Source organism: Nyctereutes procyonoides, unplaced genomic scaffold (assembly GCF_905146905.1).
Source record: "Nyctereutes procyonoides isolate TBG_1078 unplaced genomic scaffold, NYPRO_anot_genome, whole genome shotgun sequence".
In the NCBI taxonomy this organism is placed as follows: domain Eukaryota; kingdom Metazoa; phylum Chordata; class Mammalia; order Carnivora; family Canidae; genus Nyctereutes; species Nyctereutes procyonoides.
In genome coordinates, this window is record NW_026575049.1 from 26,277,728 (window position 1) to 26,299,285 (window position 21,558).

A 21,558-nucleotide genomic window follows, 5' to 3' on the forward strand; every position below is an offset into this window, starting at 1 on the left:
TCCGAGGAGGTCCCACAAAGGCAAAGGGCCTGGTTATTGCTGGAAGTGTAGCGTCTCCCAAACTCGCAGCCTTTCCCGCCCCAGGGCGCTGCCTGTCTGCAGACCACCTGTACCACCACATTCCCAATCGTCTTCTTTAAGGTGACCTTAAATCCAATCACTTCTGAAAACTTACCCTTGACCTAAGCAATGTCTGTGAAGTCATGGGCTCAATGGACTGTTTATTTCCTAATAAATACTTGGGGGGGGGGGGATGCATAACTTTTCAAATAAAAAAGAGTCATCTGTGCACCCACTTGGGAAGCATGGCTAGAGTGAAACCTGATCCGCAGCCTGTGAAAATGATGGGGGGCAGGGGAGTGAGGCTGGTCCCAGGGCTAGCAGGTGCCCCCACCCCTGCTTACAATCCTGTCAGGTCCCCCTTCCCTGAACTCCTTCCCCTGAACTCCACTGGAGGGGGCAGAGATGCCTGGGGGCCCGGGGGGTTGGGGGGGCATGACCTCCTGGCTCAGGGTCCACCTGGAGAATAAAAGATGGTAAGAAACGGCCACCGGCCACCGCTGGCTGCATTAGCCCAGGGCGCCCGCAGGGCATCGGCCGGCACAGACCATGGGCCCTCCTGATTTCCAGGCATCTCCCGCCCTGCTCTGTACCCTCTACCCCTCCTCTTTCCTGCTGCCTCCATGCCCACCCTCGGTCTTCCTGGGGGGGCAGAGCCACAGCAGACCCCCACCCCTGGAGGTGCCCTGCCCCCTGGCTGAGCCCCCTGCCCAGCCACTCCCAGCTGCCCTCCACCCCCCACCCCTGCCCTAAGAAATTACGACTATTCACCTCTGATTTTTCTAAAGAAATACATCTAACTGGTTGACTAAGAGTGTGCTCTGGGGCATCTACAAAAGACTGCTCACAACAACTAGACAGTCAGGAACAAGACAGACACCCCGATACGTGGGGGCGGGGGATCTTAGCGGCGTTTCTTCGTTAAAGGAAAAGAAAAGAACGCACCCTGAATTTCACCTCTTGGGAGCCTGTCTCCCCAGCCACGGGAACTTCAGAGGCCTGAGAGCATCTCCTCCGCTGCTCCCAGCCCAGGGGACGTACCAAAGAGCTCGGCTGCTGACACGCCCGCGGGACCACCTGCCCTGGGGTAGGTCGGCCCGGGTCCTTCAGCGTCGGGCAAAAGCCCTGCCTGGCGGCCGGCCCGCGCCCGCACCCCCGCCCCCAACTTTAGCACTTTCTGGAAATCATAAGCTCTCGGTAAAAAAAATAAATAAATATATATGTCTGTCTCTCTCTCTATATGCATATATATATGTGTGTGCGCGCGCGTGTGCACGGGCAGGGCCGCGGCGGGGGCTCGGCTCACCCGGGCCCGCCAGGGCCCCCCTCTCGGCGGCCTGGCCCGGCCCCTGCGCGACCCCGGGGTGCGCCCCCGGCCCCTGAGGTAAGACAAGGTGAGACGGGGCGCGCCCCCGCCCCGCCCCGCGGCCTTCATCTCTTCCGCTTGCCCGCCGCGGCCCCCGCCTGCCGCTGCCCCGGGCCGGGCTGCGGCTCGGGGGAGGCCGCCGGGGCCGCCGTCGGGGCCGCCGTCGGGGCCGCCGCCGCCGCCGCCGCCGCCGCCTTGCTGCGCTCCGGCGCCCAGGACGAGGAGGGGCTCGGGGCCGGGCCGCGGGGCGGGGCGGGGGCGCGGGGCGCGGGCGCGGCGGCCAGGCTGCTGGTGCTGCTGGAGCGGCGCGCGCCCGGGAGCCCCGGCGGCGGCGGCGGCGGCGCGAACAGGGCCGTGAGCGACAGGCTGCTGAGCGCCTCCGAGGGCTCCCCGCCCGCGCCGCCGCGGCCGCCCGCGCCCTCCTCGTCCGACGCGTCCATGGAGTCGCGCCGCGTGCAGCCCGGGCTGGTGGAGCCGCCGCTGCTGTGGCTGCGCTGGTGCGCGCGCAGGCCCCGCAGGCTGAACGGGCCGCGGCCCCGCAGGCTGGGGCGGCGGGCGGCGGGCGACGGGCCGGCCCGGGGGCCCCGGGGGGCGGCGGCGGCGGCGGCGGCGGGCGGCCCCAGGGCGCGCCGGGGGCTGTCGCTCAGGGTCAGGCTGTCCTCCAGCGTGGTCTGCAGGCTGCCGGCCGAGCTGCTGCGGCTGGCCTCCAGCGACGTGTCGCTCCCTGTGGCCTGCGGCGGGGCGGGGCGGGGGAGGCGGGGCTGCAGGCCGCTGCTGGGGGGCGCTGCCCGGCCCCTCCGCGCTCCCCGCACCGCACCGCACCGCACCGCACCCCGGGGTTGCTGGCAGCCGGCGGGCTCCCCGCCCCACCTCGCCCTCCCGCCTCCGGCCGCAGCCCGGGGCCACTAACTCAAGCGCACCCACGCTGGCCTGAGGACCCCATTCCAGCCTCCGGGACCTTTCTACCCACCATGCTCCCCCTCACTCTCCCCACCCTCCACCCCACCCCTCAGACCCGCCACTGCTGCCTGGAAATCTCTGCCCGACGCCCCTGTACCTCACCCCTCACGGCCTTCCCAGCGCCTCCAACTGCTTGCCCCACAGCCCCTTCCTGGTGCAGTGTCCTCCCTAGCATGTGTCGCTCTCAAAGATCATGCTTTTTACGCATGTGTTCTGGCTTACCATCTCTCCTCTCGCAGCCCTGCAACGCGTACACTGAATAATACCGTGTAAGCCACGAGAGGGGGATTTCGTATTCTGTGGCCTGCTGTGGCCTCCGAGCCTGGCACACAGCCTGGCACATAGCTGGGGTCAGCAGGTGGACTAGCTCTAGGCCTGGCTCTGCTTCCACCATACTGTGGGAGCCAGGGCAGCTCCTGCTTCTCCCTGAGCCCAGGGAACCTCACCCACGCGTGGGGCTGTTGGCTCTGCTGGCCTTTCTGCTCTGTGCTCCGTGCCTTCTGCATGCCCAGGAGGCAGACCTGGCCAGTGCAGTAGAGCTGGCCCTGCAGGCCAGACCTCCCATCCCCCAGACTGGCCCGTCCATCTCCACCTGGACCTCAAGGCCCCACTCAGATGTCCCCCGCCAGGAAAGCTCCTGGAGACGGGGAGGTGCCCGTACCTGCCGGAGGAGGGTGCAGTTGACACTTGGTGACCGCAGGGATGCCCAGGAGCCCTGCAGGGCGATCTTGGGGAGAGTCCCAGCGCCAGCACCCTTGTCCTGCCCTTTCTGGCTGGCAGACACAGCAGGGTGGAAGAACTCCGCAGGCATGGGCAGAAGCGGGCTGGAGGCATCTGGGGAGAAGGGACTCGGGGGTGCAGCTGGGGAGGCAGAAGAGAGCAGGGAGCGGGCTCAGGCTGATGGCTGTGAAACCATGCGTCAGTCTCCCTCTCTGAGAGTTGGTGTCTCCATTGCAAAAGCCAGAAATACTGAGCCAGACCCTCTGATTTCCTGGCCACTGGGCAAAGACAAGTTTTTGGAGCCAGTGGACCCAGGCTCAAGGACCCTTGGGTTCCTTCCTCTGCAAAACAGGGAACCCAGGCCTACCTCAAGGGGGTAGAGTGGAGGGAAGGTTATAAGAACAGGCAGCAGCTGTGGGGCTCCCAGCTCAGGACAAGGGGCACAGCAGATGCTTGCTATGATTAGCCACCCTGGGGCCTGACACCTCACACGGTGCAGCCAGACCTGGGGACCCCTCCGGGATGGCAAGCAGGGTGGGCACTGCACTGGATGGGCAGAGCAGATAGAAGGCTGCCGGACCTGTGGTCTGCTCTGCTAGGGGTAGAGAGGGGATAGGGCCAAGGGGGCTGGATAGCTTGAATGTCCCCAGCAGGGGGTGAGGAGGTAGGGAGGAGGACGGGTTCCTATTCTATGTCATCTTATTACTTAAGGAATACACAGATGAATGCTTAGCTAAAGGGGATGGCTTTCGATCAGAATGGCTCTTGGGTCCTGCACCCTGACTCTGGTCCAGGAAGTCCGGGGTCTTGGCACCTCAGCCACCAAGCCCTTGGCCCTCCCTAAAGGGAGAGTCCTTGGAAAAGTCTCTCCATCTCCAGTGCCTGGAAGGTGCTCGATGCCAGGCCTCCCAGGAAGTACCTGGGGTGAGGTCAGGGTCTTGGGGTGGGGGGGAATCTCTCTACTGCTGAACTCATCTCTCTGCCCTCTTCCCCAACCAGTACTGTGGAACTGGATTCCCACCACCCTCTCAGAGGCCTGGAGGTGAAGCTGAGCCCGAGGGATGGAACAAGTGAACTCAGTCCTCTGTCTTCGTGCCCACAGCCCAGCCAAGCCCAGAGCACAAACACAAGATGCTGAGGATGGGCCCGAAGGATAAACTTCAGGACATTTTACAACTGGCTTTCTGTTGTTCAGCATCACCTTGTGTGAAGATCTGTGGGATTAAACACCTCTCAAATTCAGCTCTAGAAAAATACCGCAATAATTTGGCAGCTTTCCTTCTGCTTAATGAAAGCTCTGTGTGACGGGTTTCCCTTTTCACCACAGCTCCCAGGAGCTCAGCATGAATCTCCCATTAGACCAGGTTGCTAGATGATTATCATCTCACCTCTCTGTATTATCTGGCTCTTGATCTTTCATCATTGTTATATCAGACCTGAGAGCCCCATCTTTTATTGTCTGTTACCATCTGGTTCTTTCTGGACTCAATATAATTGTTTGGGCAGAGACACTAAGGAAACCAGCCAGTCAGCCAGCCTGCCTCTCTGGAGCAGCAGCCAGAGAGTGGGGCCGTGGGGAGCTGGCGGGGGGCTCCCCCCCTCACCTCGGCTGCTCTCCTGTTTCAGCCAGGACCGGATGGGATTGGATGGGACCGTCTCCTTCTCCCACAGGAAGTTCTCAGGATCCGACGAGACAGGCGTGTTGGACACGGGGAAGAAGCATTCGCTCACCTCTTCTACCTGCATGGGCTCAGGTGTGTCTGGCTCACCCTGCAGGAAAGGGAGGTGGATGGGTTAGAGTAGTGACAGGGGGACAGAGGACAAGCCTGCCATAAAGTGAGCCTAACCCACAGCCCTTTGCTCAGGCCACTCTCATTGCCCCAGATGGCCTTCTCCTGGCCTCTTCCACCTGGCCAACAATGGTCATCTTCCAGAACCCAGGTGAAAGGGCCCCGCCTCCAGGAAGCCCGCTCTGGTGTCCCAGGCAGGCTAGTTTTCCTGCTCATTCTTCACATGGCCCTGAGATCCCAAGGGTCTCCCTTGTCTCTGTAGCCAAGTGCCTGATACAGACACGGGCCCAGTGCAGAAGTCAAGTCCAGGCTGGTGAAGGCATCAGAAGACAGGTGGAGCGGCTGCAGGGGCCTCCCTGTGAGCATGGGCAGGCCCTTTCCCTTTGCCGAGCCTCAGCTTCCGCATCCATGAAGAAGAGAGCAAGCCCTCCTTCTTGGGTCTAGCACCCGGAAGCCGCCTGGCAGTCCTTCCGGCACTCCCTGGACCCAGCCCTTCCTCAGCCCTGCTGCCCAGTGACCCCTACACCCAGCAAGCTCCTCTAAAGCTGCCTCAGTGCCCCCTTCCAAGGCAGATGGACCTCCCCTCCGCCCCCCACGAGTCTAGAATAAATACCACACTACGCTCGCCGAGGCCCAACCAGGCCCAGGAGTGGCTGGCTCACTCCAACATCCTGTGTGGAAGAGCAGCACAAGGGTGAAGGGAGATGCAGGAAGGGGCTGGGCGGGGTAGGGGGGTATACAGGAGCTACCAGCTGTTGGGGGGTGCTGGAGAGGGCAGGGAGTGGACTGGAAGACAGAGCAGATGGAGCATGGCCCCAGGGGACAGTGGTGCCAAACCCAGGCTGTCCTGGGAGTCTGGGGGAAAGAGGCTGTCCTCCGCAGGGCCACCGCATCCCTACCTCAGGCCAGGCAGGGCCCACCCCCTCCACAGCTCCTCTTACAGCTTGGCCTTGAGCTCATGAGCCCAGCGGCACACCTCTCCTGCCTGAGTCTGCAAGATGAACACAGTGGCCCTTCTCGGCCTCCAGGCCTCCCCAGACGGCCTGCCTCAGGGGTAGAGGTTGGGGGCCAGCCCCAGGGTTGGCCTCCCTACTCTGCCATTCCAGCTGTGTGAGGTGGGAAGCCACTCCGCTCCTCAGAGCCCCCCCATTTCAAGTGCTAAATGGGACCAGATCATCCCTAATGCCAAGAGTTGAGAGGGACACCTGGGTGGCTCAGTGGTTGAGCGTCTGCCTTCGGCTCAGGGCGTGATCTCCACAGGGGGCCTGCTTCTCCCTCTACCTGTGTCTCTGCCTCTCTTTGTGTGTCTTTCATAAATAATTTTTTAAAAAATCTTAAAAAAGGTGGGGGGAGGGCTGGGAGACAAGAGTACAAATGCCTGGCACACAATAGGTGCTTGCATCTGGTGTGACTCTTCTCGGTTCTCTTCAGCCTCACACCCGACCCCCGTACCCCAACCACTGGTGACTTTGTCCTGCCTGGGACAACCCCCATTAAATGAATAAAAAATATCCAAAGAAACAAGGAGCAGCTAAGGCCACAGAATGCCATGCCTGGGGGCCCTGGCTGGGCCTGTTGCTGTGTGACTTCAGGTAAATCACTCCACCTCTCTGAGCCCCACTGCCCTCATCTGACCAACAAGAGATGAGGGCCTGCCACACAGCAAGTGCCGCTCAGATTTCGGCACACTTGCAAGAAGCAGTGTCAGCTTGCAGGGACAGCCCCAGCCGCCCACTGGGACCGCTCACCCTGCTGTCTTTGGGGCCGACCGGGCAGGCTGTGGGATCCTCGAGACTCAGGTCATCACCCAGCAGGATGGAGGAGGACTTGTCTGAGTTCAGGGAGAAGGCCTCCGTCTCGGCCAGCTGCACCTGCAGGGAGAGGTGGCCACTTCATGTCACCCCTGAGGCTGGGATGGGGCCAGCCTGGTCCTCCAGAAAGACACAGGCAGGTGGTCAGAGGTGCAGAGATCTGCCAGTACGGACACCACGCCACCATGCACAGGGGGCCCAGTCTGGGCAGGGGGAGAGAACAACACGAGGGTGTCACAGTCGGCACAGTGCCAGGCCCGTGTTGGGTGGCCGGGGGCTATGAGCTCCAAAGCTGGCCCACTGGCCCCCAGACGCAGAGTCCCCTCGAAGCTGAACAGTGATGGTCACGTTGGCCCAGGCTCTTCCCTCAGGCTGCCCCCCCCCCACCCCAAACGAGGTACCAACTCCCTCCGAGACTGCCCCTACCTCTTGCTTGTCGTGGTGACACTTCTCACAGCCGGCCGGCGAGGAGTAGTGATGGAAGATGGAGCCAGACAGGTTGTCAATGATGGTCAGCTCCCCCTCCAAGGAGTCCTTGATGATTAAAGAGACGCTGTCCAGCCACAGGTTCTCCTAGGCGGACGGGGACGGGGTGGGGACAGGCGGGATTATCGGCCGGGTCCGGGGACTGCGGGGTGGGCGGGGCCCGACCCCCTCGGCACAGGGGTCACCCCTTCAACGGAGCTGAGCAGGGCAGGGCCCCAAACCACCGAGGTCTCTGCCCAAGGCCTCGGAGGCCCAGCGCCCCTGCAGCCCCGTGGTGCCGCCCTCTGCACCCCTGCCCACCTGGGCCGGAGAGTAGCAGCGCCGGCACAGACGGCCCTCGGGGTCGCCCCCGCCACTGCCGCCCGCCCCGCCCGGGCCTCGGCCGGGCGCCCCCGGGGAGCTGCTGGGGGGCCGCGGGCTGGGCCCCAGGCCATGGGCCATCTCGAGCTCCAGCTCGGCATCCATCTCGGCGTCCTCCTGGGCCTCCTTGTTGCTGTCATCCAGGTGCTTCATGAGCACGGCCACCACCACGTTGATGAGCACGAACTGGGCCGTGAGCACGAAGCTGACGAAGTACAGTGGCGACACGAACTGCAGGCTGCTCAGGCAGCTGCGCTCGTCATGGGTGCAGTCCCGCAACGTGTCCTGCCCCAGGGGTGAGGGTCCGTGAGGGCCGCGGTGGGGGGCTCATGTCCACCCTCCGTGAGCCCCACCGCCCTGCCCAGCCCAGGCCCAGGGCGTGGGCCGCAGCGAGGAGGGGCGCCGCCTGCAGCCCCCCGCCCTGGGCTGTGGGCCCCCGGTTCCCTCTGGCCCCAGGTGAGTTGTGTCCCCTAGATCCGAACACTGATCGCAGAGCAGCAGGCAGGGGTTGGCAGAGAACGCTTTCTGGGCTCCTCTCCGCCTTGTTGCGCTGCGGAGCCCCAGGCAGGTGCCCTGCAGTCCCCTCCCGTGTGCAGCAGGGCGCCGGGCAGGCAGGGGGCCCAAGAGCCCTAGCTGTCAGGACCCTCACCCCCAGAACCCAGACCGACTGCTCCCTCCCCAGCCTGCCCACGGGTACCTTCATGATCCCATTCCAGTTGTCGCCAGTGGAGACCTGGAAGAGTGTGAGGAAGGCCATGCCAAAGTTCTCGAAGGTGGCATGCCGGCTCATGCCTTCGCATGGGTTCTCGTCATTGCAGACTAAGAGGAGAGAAGAGGTCAGCCCCGTCCCACTGCAGAGTCCCCTGCCCCGCCCACCCTGCCCCTGAGCCTCCAGGCCTCATCTTAGGATCCCCAATCCTTGGAGGCGCCCAGCCCACAGATAGAGAAACTGAGGCTCAGGGAGGGACACAAGAGCTGGTATATCAGTCATTGATGTATCAGGTTCTGAGAGAGAGGACACAGGGGTGAGGGCCAGGCCCCAAGGTCGCTCACTTTCTGAAACCAACCCTGTGCAGGGCTGGCTCAGCCTGGGCTGCTGCCCTCGGCCTGTGCCCTGCCCCCTCTGCTCATTGGGCTGGTGCTGCCTCGGGATGGGCACCAGCACAGGGGCCATCTCGGGAGGTCCGACAGCTGGGGATCAGGCCTAGGGTATGCAGGTGGCTCCAGGTGAGCGTCTCTCTAGAGCTACTGCCCATCCCGGGGGAAGGTGTAGATGGCTGAGGGTCACCCCCCCATCCCCTCACGGGCCTGCAGCAGGGGCATCTCCTCAGTACAAAGACCCTGATGTGACACTCTGCCGGGGTCAAGCCTCCCCACTCCGTCAAGGCCCTCCCCCAGCACCCAGCACCCACCCCACCCCCACCACCCTGCCCCAAGCCCAGGCCTGCTTCAGGAGTCACTCACCTAGCTTCCCAAAGAGCTCCACGCCCAGGGCGGCATAGATAAAGAAGAGCAGCATGAAGAGAAGGCCCAGGTTGCCCACCTGTAGGAGAGCAGGGGGCAGGGGTGGGGCAGCCTGAGGGGCAGCTCTGTGCCCATGGCTGCCACCTTGCAGTGACCTCCCCAGACCCTGGGGTGTGTGTGGTGGGGGAGGTAGGCCCAGCACAGGATACAGAATAACAAAATATGTGTAGATCCTACCCTGGGAGCCGCCAGTTTCAAGCACTTCAGACTCATTAGCTCGCTCGTTCTGCACAATGATCTCTGAACTACATGTTACCCCATTCTTCAGATGAGAGAGACGCGTACTGAGTGGGGTGAAGTGACTTACCCAAGGTCACACAGCTACTTAAGTGGTAGCACTGGGATTCAAACCCAGCAGCCTGACTCCACGCATACAGTCACTCCTCCACACACGTGTGGTAGGTAATGTCCCAGCGAGGGAGGGAGGCAGTCTCAGCGATAGTGCTGCCTCCTCCACAAAGCCCACCTGGATCTCTCCAGGAAGCAGTGTGAGTGTAAGGCACACCGTGTAAGACAGTGTGTCCCTGTCACTGTGCCTTGCTGGCCTGAGAGCCCTTGAGGGCAGGGAGGGACATGGCCGGGTTAAGTAGGATCTCCCCGGGGCCTGGCCATGGAGACAGGTGAGCACAGGAATCACGCAGGATTGTGAGCCCCAGAAGCTTCCTGCAAACCCAGCCACCTCTGTCCTACAGCTCCTGTGGGAACATAATGTCCCAGATTATAAACCTATTCCAAATCCATCTATTGACTGGAGACTGCCTGTAACTCATGCTGTGGACAAGATAAGGCTCAAACATATTCTTGCCCTAGAAATGGAGTATGTCCTGGAACCCTCAGAAGGCCTGCATGAACAGAATCAGAAGAGGGTTTGCATTAATTGTTGAGAAGTAAACCATGTTAACCACAAGCTCCCCGTGTTTCTCTGCTCCAGAGGAGGATTCTCCTTCTGAGCTGTCCTACAATCATACCCAGAGCGTCTGACTAATTAAAAGATGCTCTGCTTGTTAATGGTATAAGCGCTCACCGAACACCCGCAAGGCAAGGCAGCAAGCGTGGCCCAGGCCCTCACGTCAGCCTCCCAGCCTCTGCAGGCCCAGGTGAGCAGAGCTCTTTAACTGGGGGGGGGGGGGGGGGCTCACCGTCCCTATCAGTCCCTCCCTCCACCCTCAGCACCTCCCAGAGCCTGCACGGCTGTAGCAGCCTCCTCACATTGGCCTCCCTACCTCCAGCCTCTCCTAAAAGCAGCTCTCTGCTTGAGGCCTGCCTTGTCCAGAACCTCTCATGATGCCCACTGCCCCCAGGACAAAGCCCGAGTTCATTGTCCCAGCATCGAAGCCCTTTGTGACCTAGCCCCGTGGACTCCCTCCCTGCCTAATCCCACCCCAAACTCTGGCCACACAGAAACCAGACTCCATTTGCGTATTCTGTTCCCCCTGCAGGGAAGAAGAGCCTTTCTCTGTCTTTGCCTGGTAAATACCTCTGCCCTACCCTTCAAAGCCCAAGTCATGCATCACCTCCTCTGAGAAGCCTTCCTTGTTGCCTCCTCCCTCTGCATGGAGCAGAGCCTGGTGGGAAGTATCATTTTCTTTCTTTCTTTCTTTCTTTCTTTCTTTCTTTCTTTCTTTCTTTCTTTCTTTCTTTCTCTCTCTCTCTCTCTCTCTCTCTCTCTTCCTTCCTTCCTTTCTTTTTTTTTTTCAAGATTTGAGAGAGAAAGAGAGAGAGTATGCCCAAAAGGAGAGGGAAAGGGAGCAGACTCCCCACTGAGCAGGGGACCAGATACAAGGCTGGATCCCAGGACCCAGGATCATGCCCTGAGCCAAAGGCAGACGCTTAACCAACTGAGCCACCCAGGCGCCCCAGAAGTGTCATTTGCATAGCACTTTACACAGAACGGAGAAAATGTCCATTGTCCCCATGACAGCTAATAGATTTTGAGGGTAAGTCCCCCATGCTACATGATACTTGGCACGCACATCTCTTAAAGTGCTGATGTCATTGTAATTACTGTCGTGTTTCCTACTCGAAGCTGGGACCTCCTGGGCATCTTCCATGTGACAAATTCCTCTGAAGGGATTTCATTTTAGGGAAAACCCAGTCTTTGTGAATGAACACCTGCTTGCTTTCCATCCAGACCTGATGAGAGCCGCATGGCTTTCCCTTTGTAAGTGGGCTGCTGGGACACTCACAGAATGGAACTCACTAGCTTCCCCGAGTTCCATGTCCCTGAGAGCGTCAGCTTTGCTTCCACCTTCCCAGGGCTGTTCATCTTTTATCCTCATTTTTATCGTGCTGTGTTCGTCCCCTTTATTTTAAGACACCTAAAATTCCTGAAGACTAGATGAGTCATAATGAATAAATGAATGTGCATGAGGCTCACCTCAGAGCAAGGCCACCCTGAGGGGAGGGAGGGGAGCCCCACCCCCCTGCAAAGGAGTCAGGATGGTGGGGGAGGGGAGGACTGGACTGTGGGATTCCCAGGAGGCACAGGGGGCCCTTTCCAGCTGTCACAGCCCCCGGCTCAAGCTGCTTCTTGGGAGGCAGCATTTTGTCCTGGCTCTGGGCAGGTTGGAGAAGGGAAGTCAGGACCTGTGAGACACCAGTGACAGCCAGGCAGGCTGCCGGGAGGAGGGGCTCTTACCTGGGGCAGAGCTTGCACCACCGTGTCCAGCAGGGCTCGCATCCCCGTGGCCATCTTCAACAGCTTCAGCACTGCGGGTGACACCCAGCCCGGCCCACTCAGCCCGGGCCCCTGGGGACGGCCGTGTGCACGCATGTACATGCAGAAGTGAGCACAAGGGAGAAGGTGGAGGAGTGTGCGAGCAAAGGGGGGCAACTTGGTGAGGCCACACCATAAGAACATCGGTGCCACTGCACGACGGGGGTGTGCATGAAGACACGCATGCACAAGGTGTGAATGTCGGTGTGAACGTGTCCAAGAGAAGGAGGCACACACAGTGGGAGCAAAGTGTGTCTGTGAGCACATAATTCCCCGAGATAGAGCAAAAGTGACCGAGTGCCCACATCTCTCCCTTCCCTCCAGTGTCCTGTGCTGAATTGCTCCGCACCCTCCCCACATCACAACCCGGAGGTATTGACAAGCTGTTGCAGGTGGAGAGCAAAAGAGCAAGAGGGGCCTGGCCAGCACTAAGGCAAGAGTTTTTTTAAAGAAGTGTAGGCACAGCTTTGGGGTGAGGGGGGAGCTTTTGGGGGAAGCAAAGGTTTTAAGAAGCATTGAGGACAGAGAGTCCCAGCCAGCGTTGGACGCATGCCTGTGAAGAACTAGAGTTACTTCCCAGTGTCTTCCCAGCTGCCCTGGGTTCCTTTCATCCCAACCTGAGACTGGTCCACATGGGTTGTGGTGTTCCACAGACGTGGGGGTGCAGTGTGGGGTACAGAGCAGTCTGTGGACGAGGGCTTGTGAGTGTGTACACACAGAGAGTAAGTGTGTGTGTTGGGTGTGTGCTCCTCCTGGCTGTTCCCCTGCTCAGCAAGAAGCCCATCATGTCCATGTGCCCCTCCCCCTGCCTGTCCCACCCCACTCCTGGGAGTCCCATCCTGCCCCTACCTGTCCCCACCCCATCACCTTTGCCCCTCACCCCGGGCGATGCGCAAAACCCGCATGATGCGGATGATGGTGGGGTTGATGGGCAGTGCTGCGTTGATCTCAATCTCCTCCAGCGTGATGCCCATGACCGACAGCAGCACAATGGCCAGGTCCAGCTGGTTCCACCTGCTCAGCCGGGCAGAGGAGGGCAGGAGTGGGAGGCAGGGTGAAGGGCACTCTGATTTAGAAATGCCTAGGTTAGGAGGAGATTCCTAGCTCTCCACCCTCCTACTACGACCCTCGGGGATGTGTGGCCACACCTCCCTACTAGCCCCACCAGACTCCACTGGGTCTGGCTCCCTCTCTGCCCCCCACAGCCTCCAATCCCTCCAGCAAGAGCCTGACCAGGCTAAATAAACATCTCTGGCCACCTGCAGGGAAGGAGGAATGAGCTAAGACTTCTAGATTGGAATCTTGAGCCCTCTGCTCCCTCTGTGTGACCCTGGGCTAGTCCATCAACTTCTCTGAACCCCACTTGTTCCCTCTGAAAAGAAGAACTAGCATGAGGTATGCCCTGTTCTGCCTGTGGGTTATGGAGGACCCACGGGAGAGAAGCTGAAGAGACATGAGAGAATGTCCTGCATCCATCAGCTGGATGTTCAGAGTTGTAGGCAAGACTTGGGGGCCCCTGCCATCAGTGCCCACCTCTGGCTGCTCCAGGCTTCCCCAGGGGTCAGCACTGCTTCCCCATCCTGAAAACCACTCCACGCTGCCCTAGCCCAGCCAAGCTGCTCACCGGTCCTTGAAGAAGCGCCTTAGCCCAAATGCCACCAGCTTCAGCACAGCCTCCAGCACAAACACAGTGGTGAACATATAGTTGCAGTACTTGAGGGCTGTCTCCAGGGACTATGGAGGACAAAGAGAAGCATGATCCAGACCCCATGACCTGCCCCCACCTTCCTCCACTCAGAAAGTCTCTGCCTTTTAAGGGGAGAATTTAGTCCATTCATGTTTAGTGCAATGGTTTATATATCTCCTTTCATTCCCTCCATTTAAATTACTGTGCAGTATTTGTTTTACGCTGTGGTTTCTTCTTCCTTATTTCTGTTGATTTGGTCCAGTTACCTCTTTCTGGAGGCAAGATGAGGTAATGTTTAAGGGTCATGGTTAAGAACCAGACTGCTGGGGATCCCTGGGTGGCTCAGCGGTTTAGCACCTGCCTTCAGCCCAGGGCATGATCCTAGAGTCCAGGGATCGAGTCCCACATCGGGCTCCCTGCATGGAGCCTGCTTCTCCCTCTGCCTGTGTCTCTGCCTCTCTCTCTCTTTCTATGTCTCTCATGAATAAATAAATAAAATCTTTAAAAAAAGAAGAAGAAGAAGAAGAAGAAGAAGGAGGAGGAGGAGGAGGAGGAGGAGGAGAAGAAAGAACCAGACTGCTTAGATCTGAATCCTGGCCTGGCACATACTTTCTATTTGCTACATGACCTTGGGCAAGTCACTTAATCTCTCTGGGATTTAGTTCCCAAATCCATGAACAAGGAATGATAACAGCACCTGTTAGATAGATAACCTACTGTTAAAGAGCTGCTGTACAAATTAAGTGAGGTAATAATCCAGTGCTGGGCACACAAGAAATACTTGGTATTGTTATTCTACTTCCTCATGTTCATTTGGAAGAACTACTGTTTGTTCTGTCAATGGTTGCCTTCCTTTACCCTGCATTTATAATATGCCTCTCCCAGTATCTATAAGATACCAATTCCTCACCTGCTTCACCCTTCATCCTCTCAGCTCCAATATGTTGAGGCTTTTAGAATGCACTTGTCCCTACATGCTCCTCACATGGCCCTCACGACCACTGCTAGCAACTCGTTGGGCACTGGTCATTCTCCCCCATGACAGTGTTTACCTCCAAAGATCCTGTGACCAGGAATGCCCCTTCCCCAGGCTCCATATGCCCAGGCAGCAGTGGAGGCTATGTGGTAGGTCTTGAATGCATATCTGAGTTCCAGTCCTGACTCCGCTATGTATAGGCTGAGTAATTTGGGCAACATGTTTCCTCTAAGCCTGTTTATTCCTCTACAAAATTTGTAGAAAGGCTCCTCCCCCACCTTTGGTTGCTGTGAGCATCAGAGTTAATATCTGTAGTGTGTCTTGCAGAGTCACACTGCACACAACACTGCCACTGGTACTCATCTGCAAGAGTGGGCCCAAATGTCACCTCCCCACTCATCAGGAACAAGTGACATTTCCCTTTCTCTCATTTGTCCTACCAGGCCATGAGCTTCCTGGGCACAGGGCCCCAATTGAGGGTGCTACTCAGACCCTCCTGCCTTACCCTGTCCCTGGGTCCTGTTGAGGACCCCACCCTACCATGTGACCTCAGGTTGAGGCTGGGGGTGGGGCTCACCGTGGGCTGATTGTAGTGTTCCAGGGACATGGTGACCACATTGAGGCAGATGATAAAGGTGATGAAGATGTCCAGGTAGTGGCTGGTACACATGGAATGGATGAGCAGCCGGGTGGGACAATAGGTGGCATAGTAGGGCAGCCGCTGGGCCTCTGCAGGAGGATGTGGGGGGGTGGCACAGGCCACAGAGGGTTGGGGCCAGGTGGGGGAACAGAGCACATGGAGGGACCACCACAGGAGAGGGAGGAAGCAAAGGGAGAGATGTCAGCACACCCCAGGCCCTGAGAGTCAGACTCAGGTCTCCTCCACCCAGCCAGGGGGACACAAGGAAAAGGGATAAGAGGTGGGGGCGGGCAGGACGATGACTGTGACCCAGAGACCCCAAACACACCCATGGCGGGGGCTTGCGGAAGATAGGGGTCCCTCAGCTCAGGGCTGGGCGTCCAGGCCTTTGCCCTTGGGTGAACTGAGTCACCAGAGGGTCACCAGTGGACTCTGGGTGCCCAGCAACGGGGGGGTCAGGTCACCTAACGGCAGATGCCACAGGAAGGGGCAGGGCCAAGGGCACAGAGTCTGCCCTATGTTCCCTTCCAGCCCCCAAGGCCCAGAGGCTGTGGTGACACCCAGGCCTCGGCCACCGCACCCGGAGGATCGGGGCGCACGCAGAGCAGGCCACCCACTCACTCCGGCGCTTCTTCTCCAGACGCCGCAGCCGCTTCTCCTCGCGCCGCCGCGCCTCCTCGGCCTCCTGGTGCTGCCGGCACTTGTGGAAGTTCTCCACCACGACGCCCACGAACATGTTAAGCACAAAGAAGCTGACGATGAGCAGGAAGGAGATGAAGTAGAGCAGCATCCAGGGGTTGTGGTTGGGCACGGGCTGCGGGGAGCAGATGGGGCTGAGGCAGGCCGACGGGGCCGCCGTGCTGAGCCTCGGGAAGCTCCGCAAGCCCCGCCGGGACCACAGCCTCACGGGCTCCCACTGCCCTCGGCTAAACTCGGCCCTTTCCCCAGCCCACACGGGGCCTCCGGACCCTCCAGCCCTGCCGAGCCCCTCCACCACCTCCTGCTCTCGACTCACAACTCCCCGAGCACGGCACTCTCCCACCACAGGCCTGCCCCTGCTGTCCCTCTGTCCCAGCTGGCTCAGCCCCTCTCCTTCTCCTCTTGCTTCTGCAGTCACAAGGCTCTGACCCTCCATGCAGAAGCCCGCTTGGAGTGCCCTCCCTGGTGGAAGATTCAGGCTGGGATGATGAGGGGTGGGCCACGGCTGATGGCGGGAGACACTGGGGCTGTAGGTCCTGCTGATGCCATTTTAGACAACTGGGCCCCCAAAGATACCGTGTACCCCCCCTGCTGCCCTCTGCCCTGGCCCCAGCCCACCCCCACCTGCTGGTCCACTGCGACAGCGTCCAGTCCGTTGTACATGATGTTCACCCAGCCATCCTTGGAGGCCAGGACAAAGAGGGACATTAGGGCCTGGAAGACACAGGAAGGGGAGGGTGTGGGGTGGTGGTGCAGACAGCTCAGGCTGCTCCTTTCCCCTCCTCAGTTCTCTAGTTTTCTGCCTTCAGGAGGCAGAGCATCAAAGAGGCCTTCCCTGAGGATGACAACAAATGGTTCCTGAGGACCTACTATGTGCTTGTCATATACCCCACAGACACTGCTGGAGGTCAATGAGCACTAGACCAGGAGTCCTGGTTCAGCTCTGAAATTAATTCAAGAGAATTCATGGGCTCTTGTCTCCTCACCCACAGAATGTAGCTTATGCTTAACTGCCAGGTCTGCTGTGACTTTATTTTTTTTTTAATTTTTTTATTTATTTATGATAGTCACACACAGAGAGAGAGAGGCAGAGACACAGGCAGAGGGAGAAGCAGGCTCCATGCACCGGGAGCCCGATGTGGGATTCGATCCCGGGTCTCCAGGATCGCGCCCTGGGCCAAAGGCAGGCGCTAAACCGCTGCGCCACCCAGGGATCCCTGCTGTGACTTTAAACTAGAAGGTCCCTGACAAATATGATAAGGGGCCCTGCCACCCCAAGCTTGCCTCTAGCACCTGAAAGCAGGAGCTTGTGAGAGAAGCCAGGAGCCCTGGGCACCACGCAAGCTCTGCCACATGCTGGCTAGGTGACGTGGGGCAACTTCCTCAACTTCTCTGGGCCCCACCTTCCTTATCCGTAAATGGCAATAAGCACCCTCATTAATCCAAGACTTTAAATGGAAGGACTGCCCAGGAGACACCAGCCAAGGCTCCTATGCAGATGGCAGGCCAGAGCATGCTCGTGTACCCTCAACAGGGCTACGGGCCGGTCCTACAGCAACAGCACAGTGCCCTGCATGCAGTAGGTGCTCAACAAAGGTTTTCTGAGCTGGACGGCACCAGTGCCGTTCTTGCAGAGCCCAAGTGTGCAGATATCCACACCACCAGCGGTTGACCAGAGGTCACACACCCTACTCCAGAAGCTTCCCCGTGCTTCCACCACACTTGCTCATTTGTTGTGGCCAGGGCCCTGAGCTGGGAAACGGGGTCCTAGGATGGGTCTCCTGCCCCACACTCGCCCCTCCTTCCCATCTTCCAGGGCACAGACTCCTCCTCTTCCCTTCCAGAGGGGAAAAGCACTGAGGTCTGCCTGGAAAGGGCTCAGGCTCAGGAGGAGGTCAGAGCAAGGGACACACAGTGAGTCCTTGTGGCCAGGGAAGCAGGTGAAGCCCTCACAGGCCAGGGGCAAATGTTCCTATGAGCCCTCGGATGACAGAGGCCCAAAATGCCCAGCCTGGGTCTGGGAAGCACACACCTGCTATCACTTCCCCATTTACAGATGAGGGCACTGAACCAGACACTGGCACCTGCCTGAGGACACACAGCAGCTAAGGAGCCCACCAAGGAGTCCAAGGCTCTGGGCTCCCCCATATGCATGCTGAGAAGAGGGCCATCGGCCTGGCAACAAGCATGCCCAGAATGGGGTGCTCCATGGGAGCAGGGCCCTGGGCCTGGCGCTGAGTTCAGGGAGTTGGACACGAACTCATAAGATGCCCCCACAGGCTTTCCCTCAGCTTCCTGGAATATCTTTTTTAAAACCTCTGTTTTATCAACCATCGAGTTGCTAACAACTTGAAAGGTACTGCTTCTGGAAAATCTGGAAGGGCTGGGGGAGCTCCTGTGTCCCAGTTCCTGCTTCTTCTCCCTCCTCCACTCACTGCTTTTCTAGGGCCCATGGCTCCTCTTCCAGGGGGCAAGAGGAATGAGATCCCTGGTCATGTTAGGTGAGAGTTTCTTTTTTTTAAATATTTTATTTATTTATTCATGAGAGACACAGAGAGAGAGAGACAGACAGAGAGAGAGACAGAGACACAGGCAGAGAGAGAGGCAGGCTCCACACAGGGAGCCTGACGTGGGACTCAATCCTGGGTCTCCAGGATCAGGCCCTGGGCTGAAGGCGGCACTAAACTGCTGAGCCACCCAGGCTGCCCCAAGGTGAGAGTTTCAATGGTATCCAGCCAGGGGGTCCCTGGCAGAGGAATAGGGCACAGGCTCTGGGCCACACAGACCTGGCTCCTCTTCCGTCCTTGTGTGACCTGGGGAAGCCACTCCCCATCTGATCATACCTAGCCGCCCTCAAGAAATAGTAGTTGGCGGTGGGGGGGTGGGGGGGCAATAGTATGAAGCCTTATAGAGAACCACACTGGAGGTTCTCATCTGGGGCACCACCAGTGGGTCAAGACTGGCAGGTCCCCAGGAGAAGGGACCAGGGCAAGGCAGGAACTGGGCAGGGGGCCCGCCCACCCACTGAGGTGGAGAGCAGAGTAGATGGGTACTGGGAGAGGAAACCCTCCTCCTGCTAGGGGCTTGCTATACTTTGTTACCACTGCCTACCTAGTAAGCTGTCATGTTCCCATTTTACAGATGAGGAAACTGAGGTTCAGAGAGCCCACGCCTACAGTAAGTGGCACAGTGCCGGGATTCACACTCAGGTCTGGCTGTCTCTGAAACTCCTGTCAGGGTCCCTGGGGTGGGGGCGGAGGCCAAGAACCAATGTTCACTGAAGCACCTACTAAGCACCACGTCGTACTCCTGAGACACTGCACTCAGGATCTCTCAGCCTCACAACACCTGTGAGGTGCAGTCCACCCCTACCTACCCATTTTGCAGAAGAGAAAACTGAGGCCTAGAAAGGAGAAGTCACAGGGGTCAGTCCTGGCAGAGCAGGACCAGAGCCTGAGCTGTGATCCAGGGCTGTTGGCACTGAAGGGGGTGGGTCAGGGCAGGGGTAGGCAGGGGACGCTCACCTGGCCCAGATTGTCAAAGTTGTACTTGTGGTGGACCCAGCGGTAGTTGGCAGCCACACAGTCAGAGCGGTTGGTGATGTTGCGGGTGTCCACGCCCAAACAGTGGTAGAACTTGCCCTTGAAGAGCTGGGGCGGGGGGGAAGGACCACAGGGTTAGTGACCATCTGCCAACGCTCCTGGGGTGGTGGTGGGGGATGCAAATCAGAAGAGGGCCCCGCCCCGCAGGGGGCACTTCCTCTGTGCACAGCCTGGACCAAGCACTCGACCACACCACCTCACCCAGTCCTATCTCACAGATGAGGAGACTGAGGCCCAATGGTGTTAGGTGATTTTCCCAAAGTCATATGAGGTTTAGGAAAGGCCAGAGTCAAGGTTCACATGCCGCTCTGATTTCTGGGCTCTTCCTCAGACCTCAGTCCTGGGGATGTGGGTGGGGACTCCACAGGACAAAGTTGCCTACATAGCCCCAAGGGTGAGAGAGAGAAGTAAAGGGACCCTCTTCAGGGGCCCAAGCACTCTGCCTGGAAGGGGCAGGGCCACTGTCCACATGGAGTCCGCACCAAGCCCCTCCTGCCCAGGTGGCTATTACGGATCTCTTAGGAGCCCTGAAGAACACCTGTGCCCAGAACTCCTCTGCAGCTCCAGCCTCAAACACAGGACCAGGTGAGGAGCCTGGGGGGCCTCAGCTCAGGACTTAGACAAGAAAGAGGAAGGTCTCCATACCAGCTCAGACCCCAGAGGGCCCGGGTCATTCTGGCCATCCCCCCGTCACACACTTTTATGATGTGCCTCACTTCTCCTCCCAGGAGCCCTCAGGCCCCATCCTACTCCTGGGCTCCAAGCCAAACTCCGAGTTAGCTCAAGGCCCTGTCTATGTCAGAGACTCTCCATTGTCCCCACTCCAGAGAAACTGGCCCCAGCTTCTTAGCTGCCATTCCAGGCCTTTCCCACCTTGGCCCAGCCCACTATCTGGCTGATGGCTCTATGCCAGCCCTAGCTCCTGAGCTCACCTCCACACCTGTGCCCACCCTCCCCTGAAACACCTTCCACCCACCACGACCTGTGGAATTGCTTCTCTTTCAAGGCCAGTGCCAAGGCCACTCAAGTCCTTCAGGATGCCTTTCCTCTTGCCCCCAGCCCTGCCCTGCATTTCTGTGTAGCTTGGACCCCTGGGATCCCACTTACCCAGCCTTCTTTGTGCTCAGACATTTAAGTCTGTGTCCCCCTCTCCCTGGACTTGGAGCTCACCACAGGCAGGGACATGCATGCTCTGCCAGGGTCACCTGAGCCCCCAGGTTGAAAAGAAATGTGGAGCCTCTTCCCTATGAAACTCACCCCAGTGCCTGCCCAGCCTGAGCATCCCTCACCTGCACACCCAGAATGCCGAAGATGATGAAGAAGGCACAGCAGATGAGGACAATGTTGCCAATGGGCTTGAGGGAAGAGATAAGTGTCTCCACCACCAGCTTCAGACCAGGAGCTCGGCTGATGACACTGGAGGCAGACAGGGGCCAGAGGCACCGTGAGCCCACAGCCATGTCTGGAGATAGCACCCACTTTGCCTAGTCACCAGGGCAGAGAACCCCAGACCCCAGATCCACATGCACAGCAGTGCACTATGCCCTAACCTTGTTCCCTTGGGGTCCACACCACACCATCATCTAAAGACAGAGAGCCAGAGATGGCAGTGAGTCAGTCAAGGCCACACAGAAAGTGGGTAGAGTCCTGGGGGCTACCTTCAGCCTCACCTTTCCAGCACCCCCTTTCCCCCCAGGGTCTCCAGGCTCCTCCTCCAGAAGCAGCATCAACAGCCTGGTTCCTGTCCCCACTAATCTAACATGTGCTATCAGACGACTGAGTGCGCACGGAGAGCCGGAGTGAGGGGTCCACGTAGACCCTGGGAGCTTCACTAGACTGAGCAGAGAGACTGGCCACACTACTCTGAAGGGGAGGAGTCCTCACCGCAGGGGGCGTAGGGTGCGCAGGAGCCGCAGGACCCGAAGGACCCCTAGGATCTTGGCTCCCCCCGCTGAGGCCACGGAAACCACGATGTCGATGATGGACACAAAGACGAGGAAGCCGTCCAGCACATTCCAGCTACTGCGCAGGTAGGCCTGCTCCCCGAAGTACAGGCCCAGCGAGACCACCTGGGGGCGAGGCGATGGGCGGAGTCAGCCGCGCACCTGGCGATCGGGGGCGGGGCGGTGTGTGGGCAGCCTCAGCGAGGGGGCGGGGCAAG

General features: G+C 59.2%; 1 protein-coding gene across 1 annotated transcript in view; it reads right to left on the reverse strand.

The window, feature by feature from the left end:
- Nucleotides 1–790: 790 nt before the first annotated feature.
- CACNA1I (calcium voltage-gated channel subunit alpha1 I) overlaps nt 791–21,558 on the reverse strand; it is a 113,499-nt gene continuing 92,731 nt past the window's right edge. Inside the window, exons 21-37 of the mRNA XM_055328957.1 lie at nt 21,282–21,466; nt 20,687–20,813; nt 19,320–19,445; nt 16,420–16,509; nt 15,718–15,910; nt 15,034–15,185; nt 13,418–13,527; nt 12,674–12,807; nt 11,716–11,786; nt 9,018–9,096; nt 8,251–8,372; nt 7,494–7,838; nt 7,134–7,280; nt 6,645–6,767; nt 4,711–4,876; nt 3,048–3,247; nt 791–2,157 (exon numbers count right to left, since the gene is read on the reverse strand). Of these exons, the coding sequence (XP_055184932.1) occupies nt 1,492–2,157; nt 3,048–3,247; nt 4,711–4,876; nt 6,645–6,767; nt 7,134–7,280; nt 7,494–7,838; nt 8,251–8,372; nt 9,018–9,096; nt 11,716–11,786; nt 12,674–12,807; nt 13,418–13,527; nt 15,034–15,185; nt 15,718–15,910; nt 16,420–16,509; nt 19,320–19,445; nt 20,687–20,813; nt 21,282–21,466 (3,036 nt within the window). The 3' untranslated portion in view covers nt 791–1,491. The remainder of the gene's footprint in view (nt 2,158–3,047; nt 3,248–4,710; nt 4,877–6,644; nt 6,768–7,133; nt 7,281–7,493; nt 7,839–8,250; nt 8,373–9,017; nt 9,097–11,715; nt 11,787–12,673; nt 12,808–13,417; nt 13,528–15,033; nt 15,186–15,717; nt 15,911–16,419; nt 16,510–19,319; nt 19,446–20,686; nt 20,814–21,281; nt 21,467–21,558) is intronic.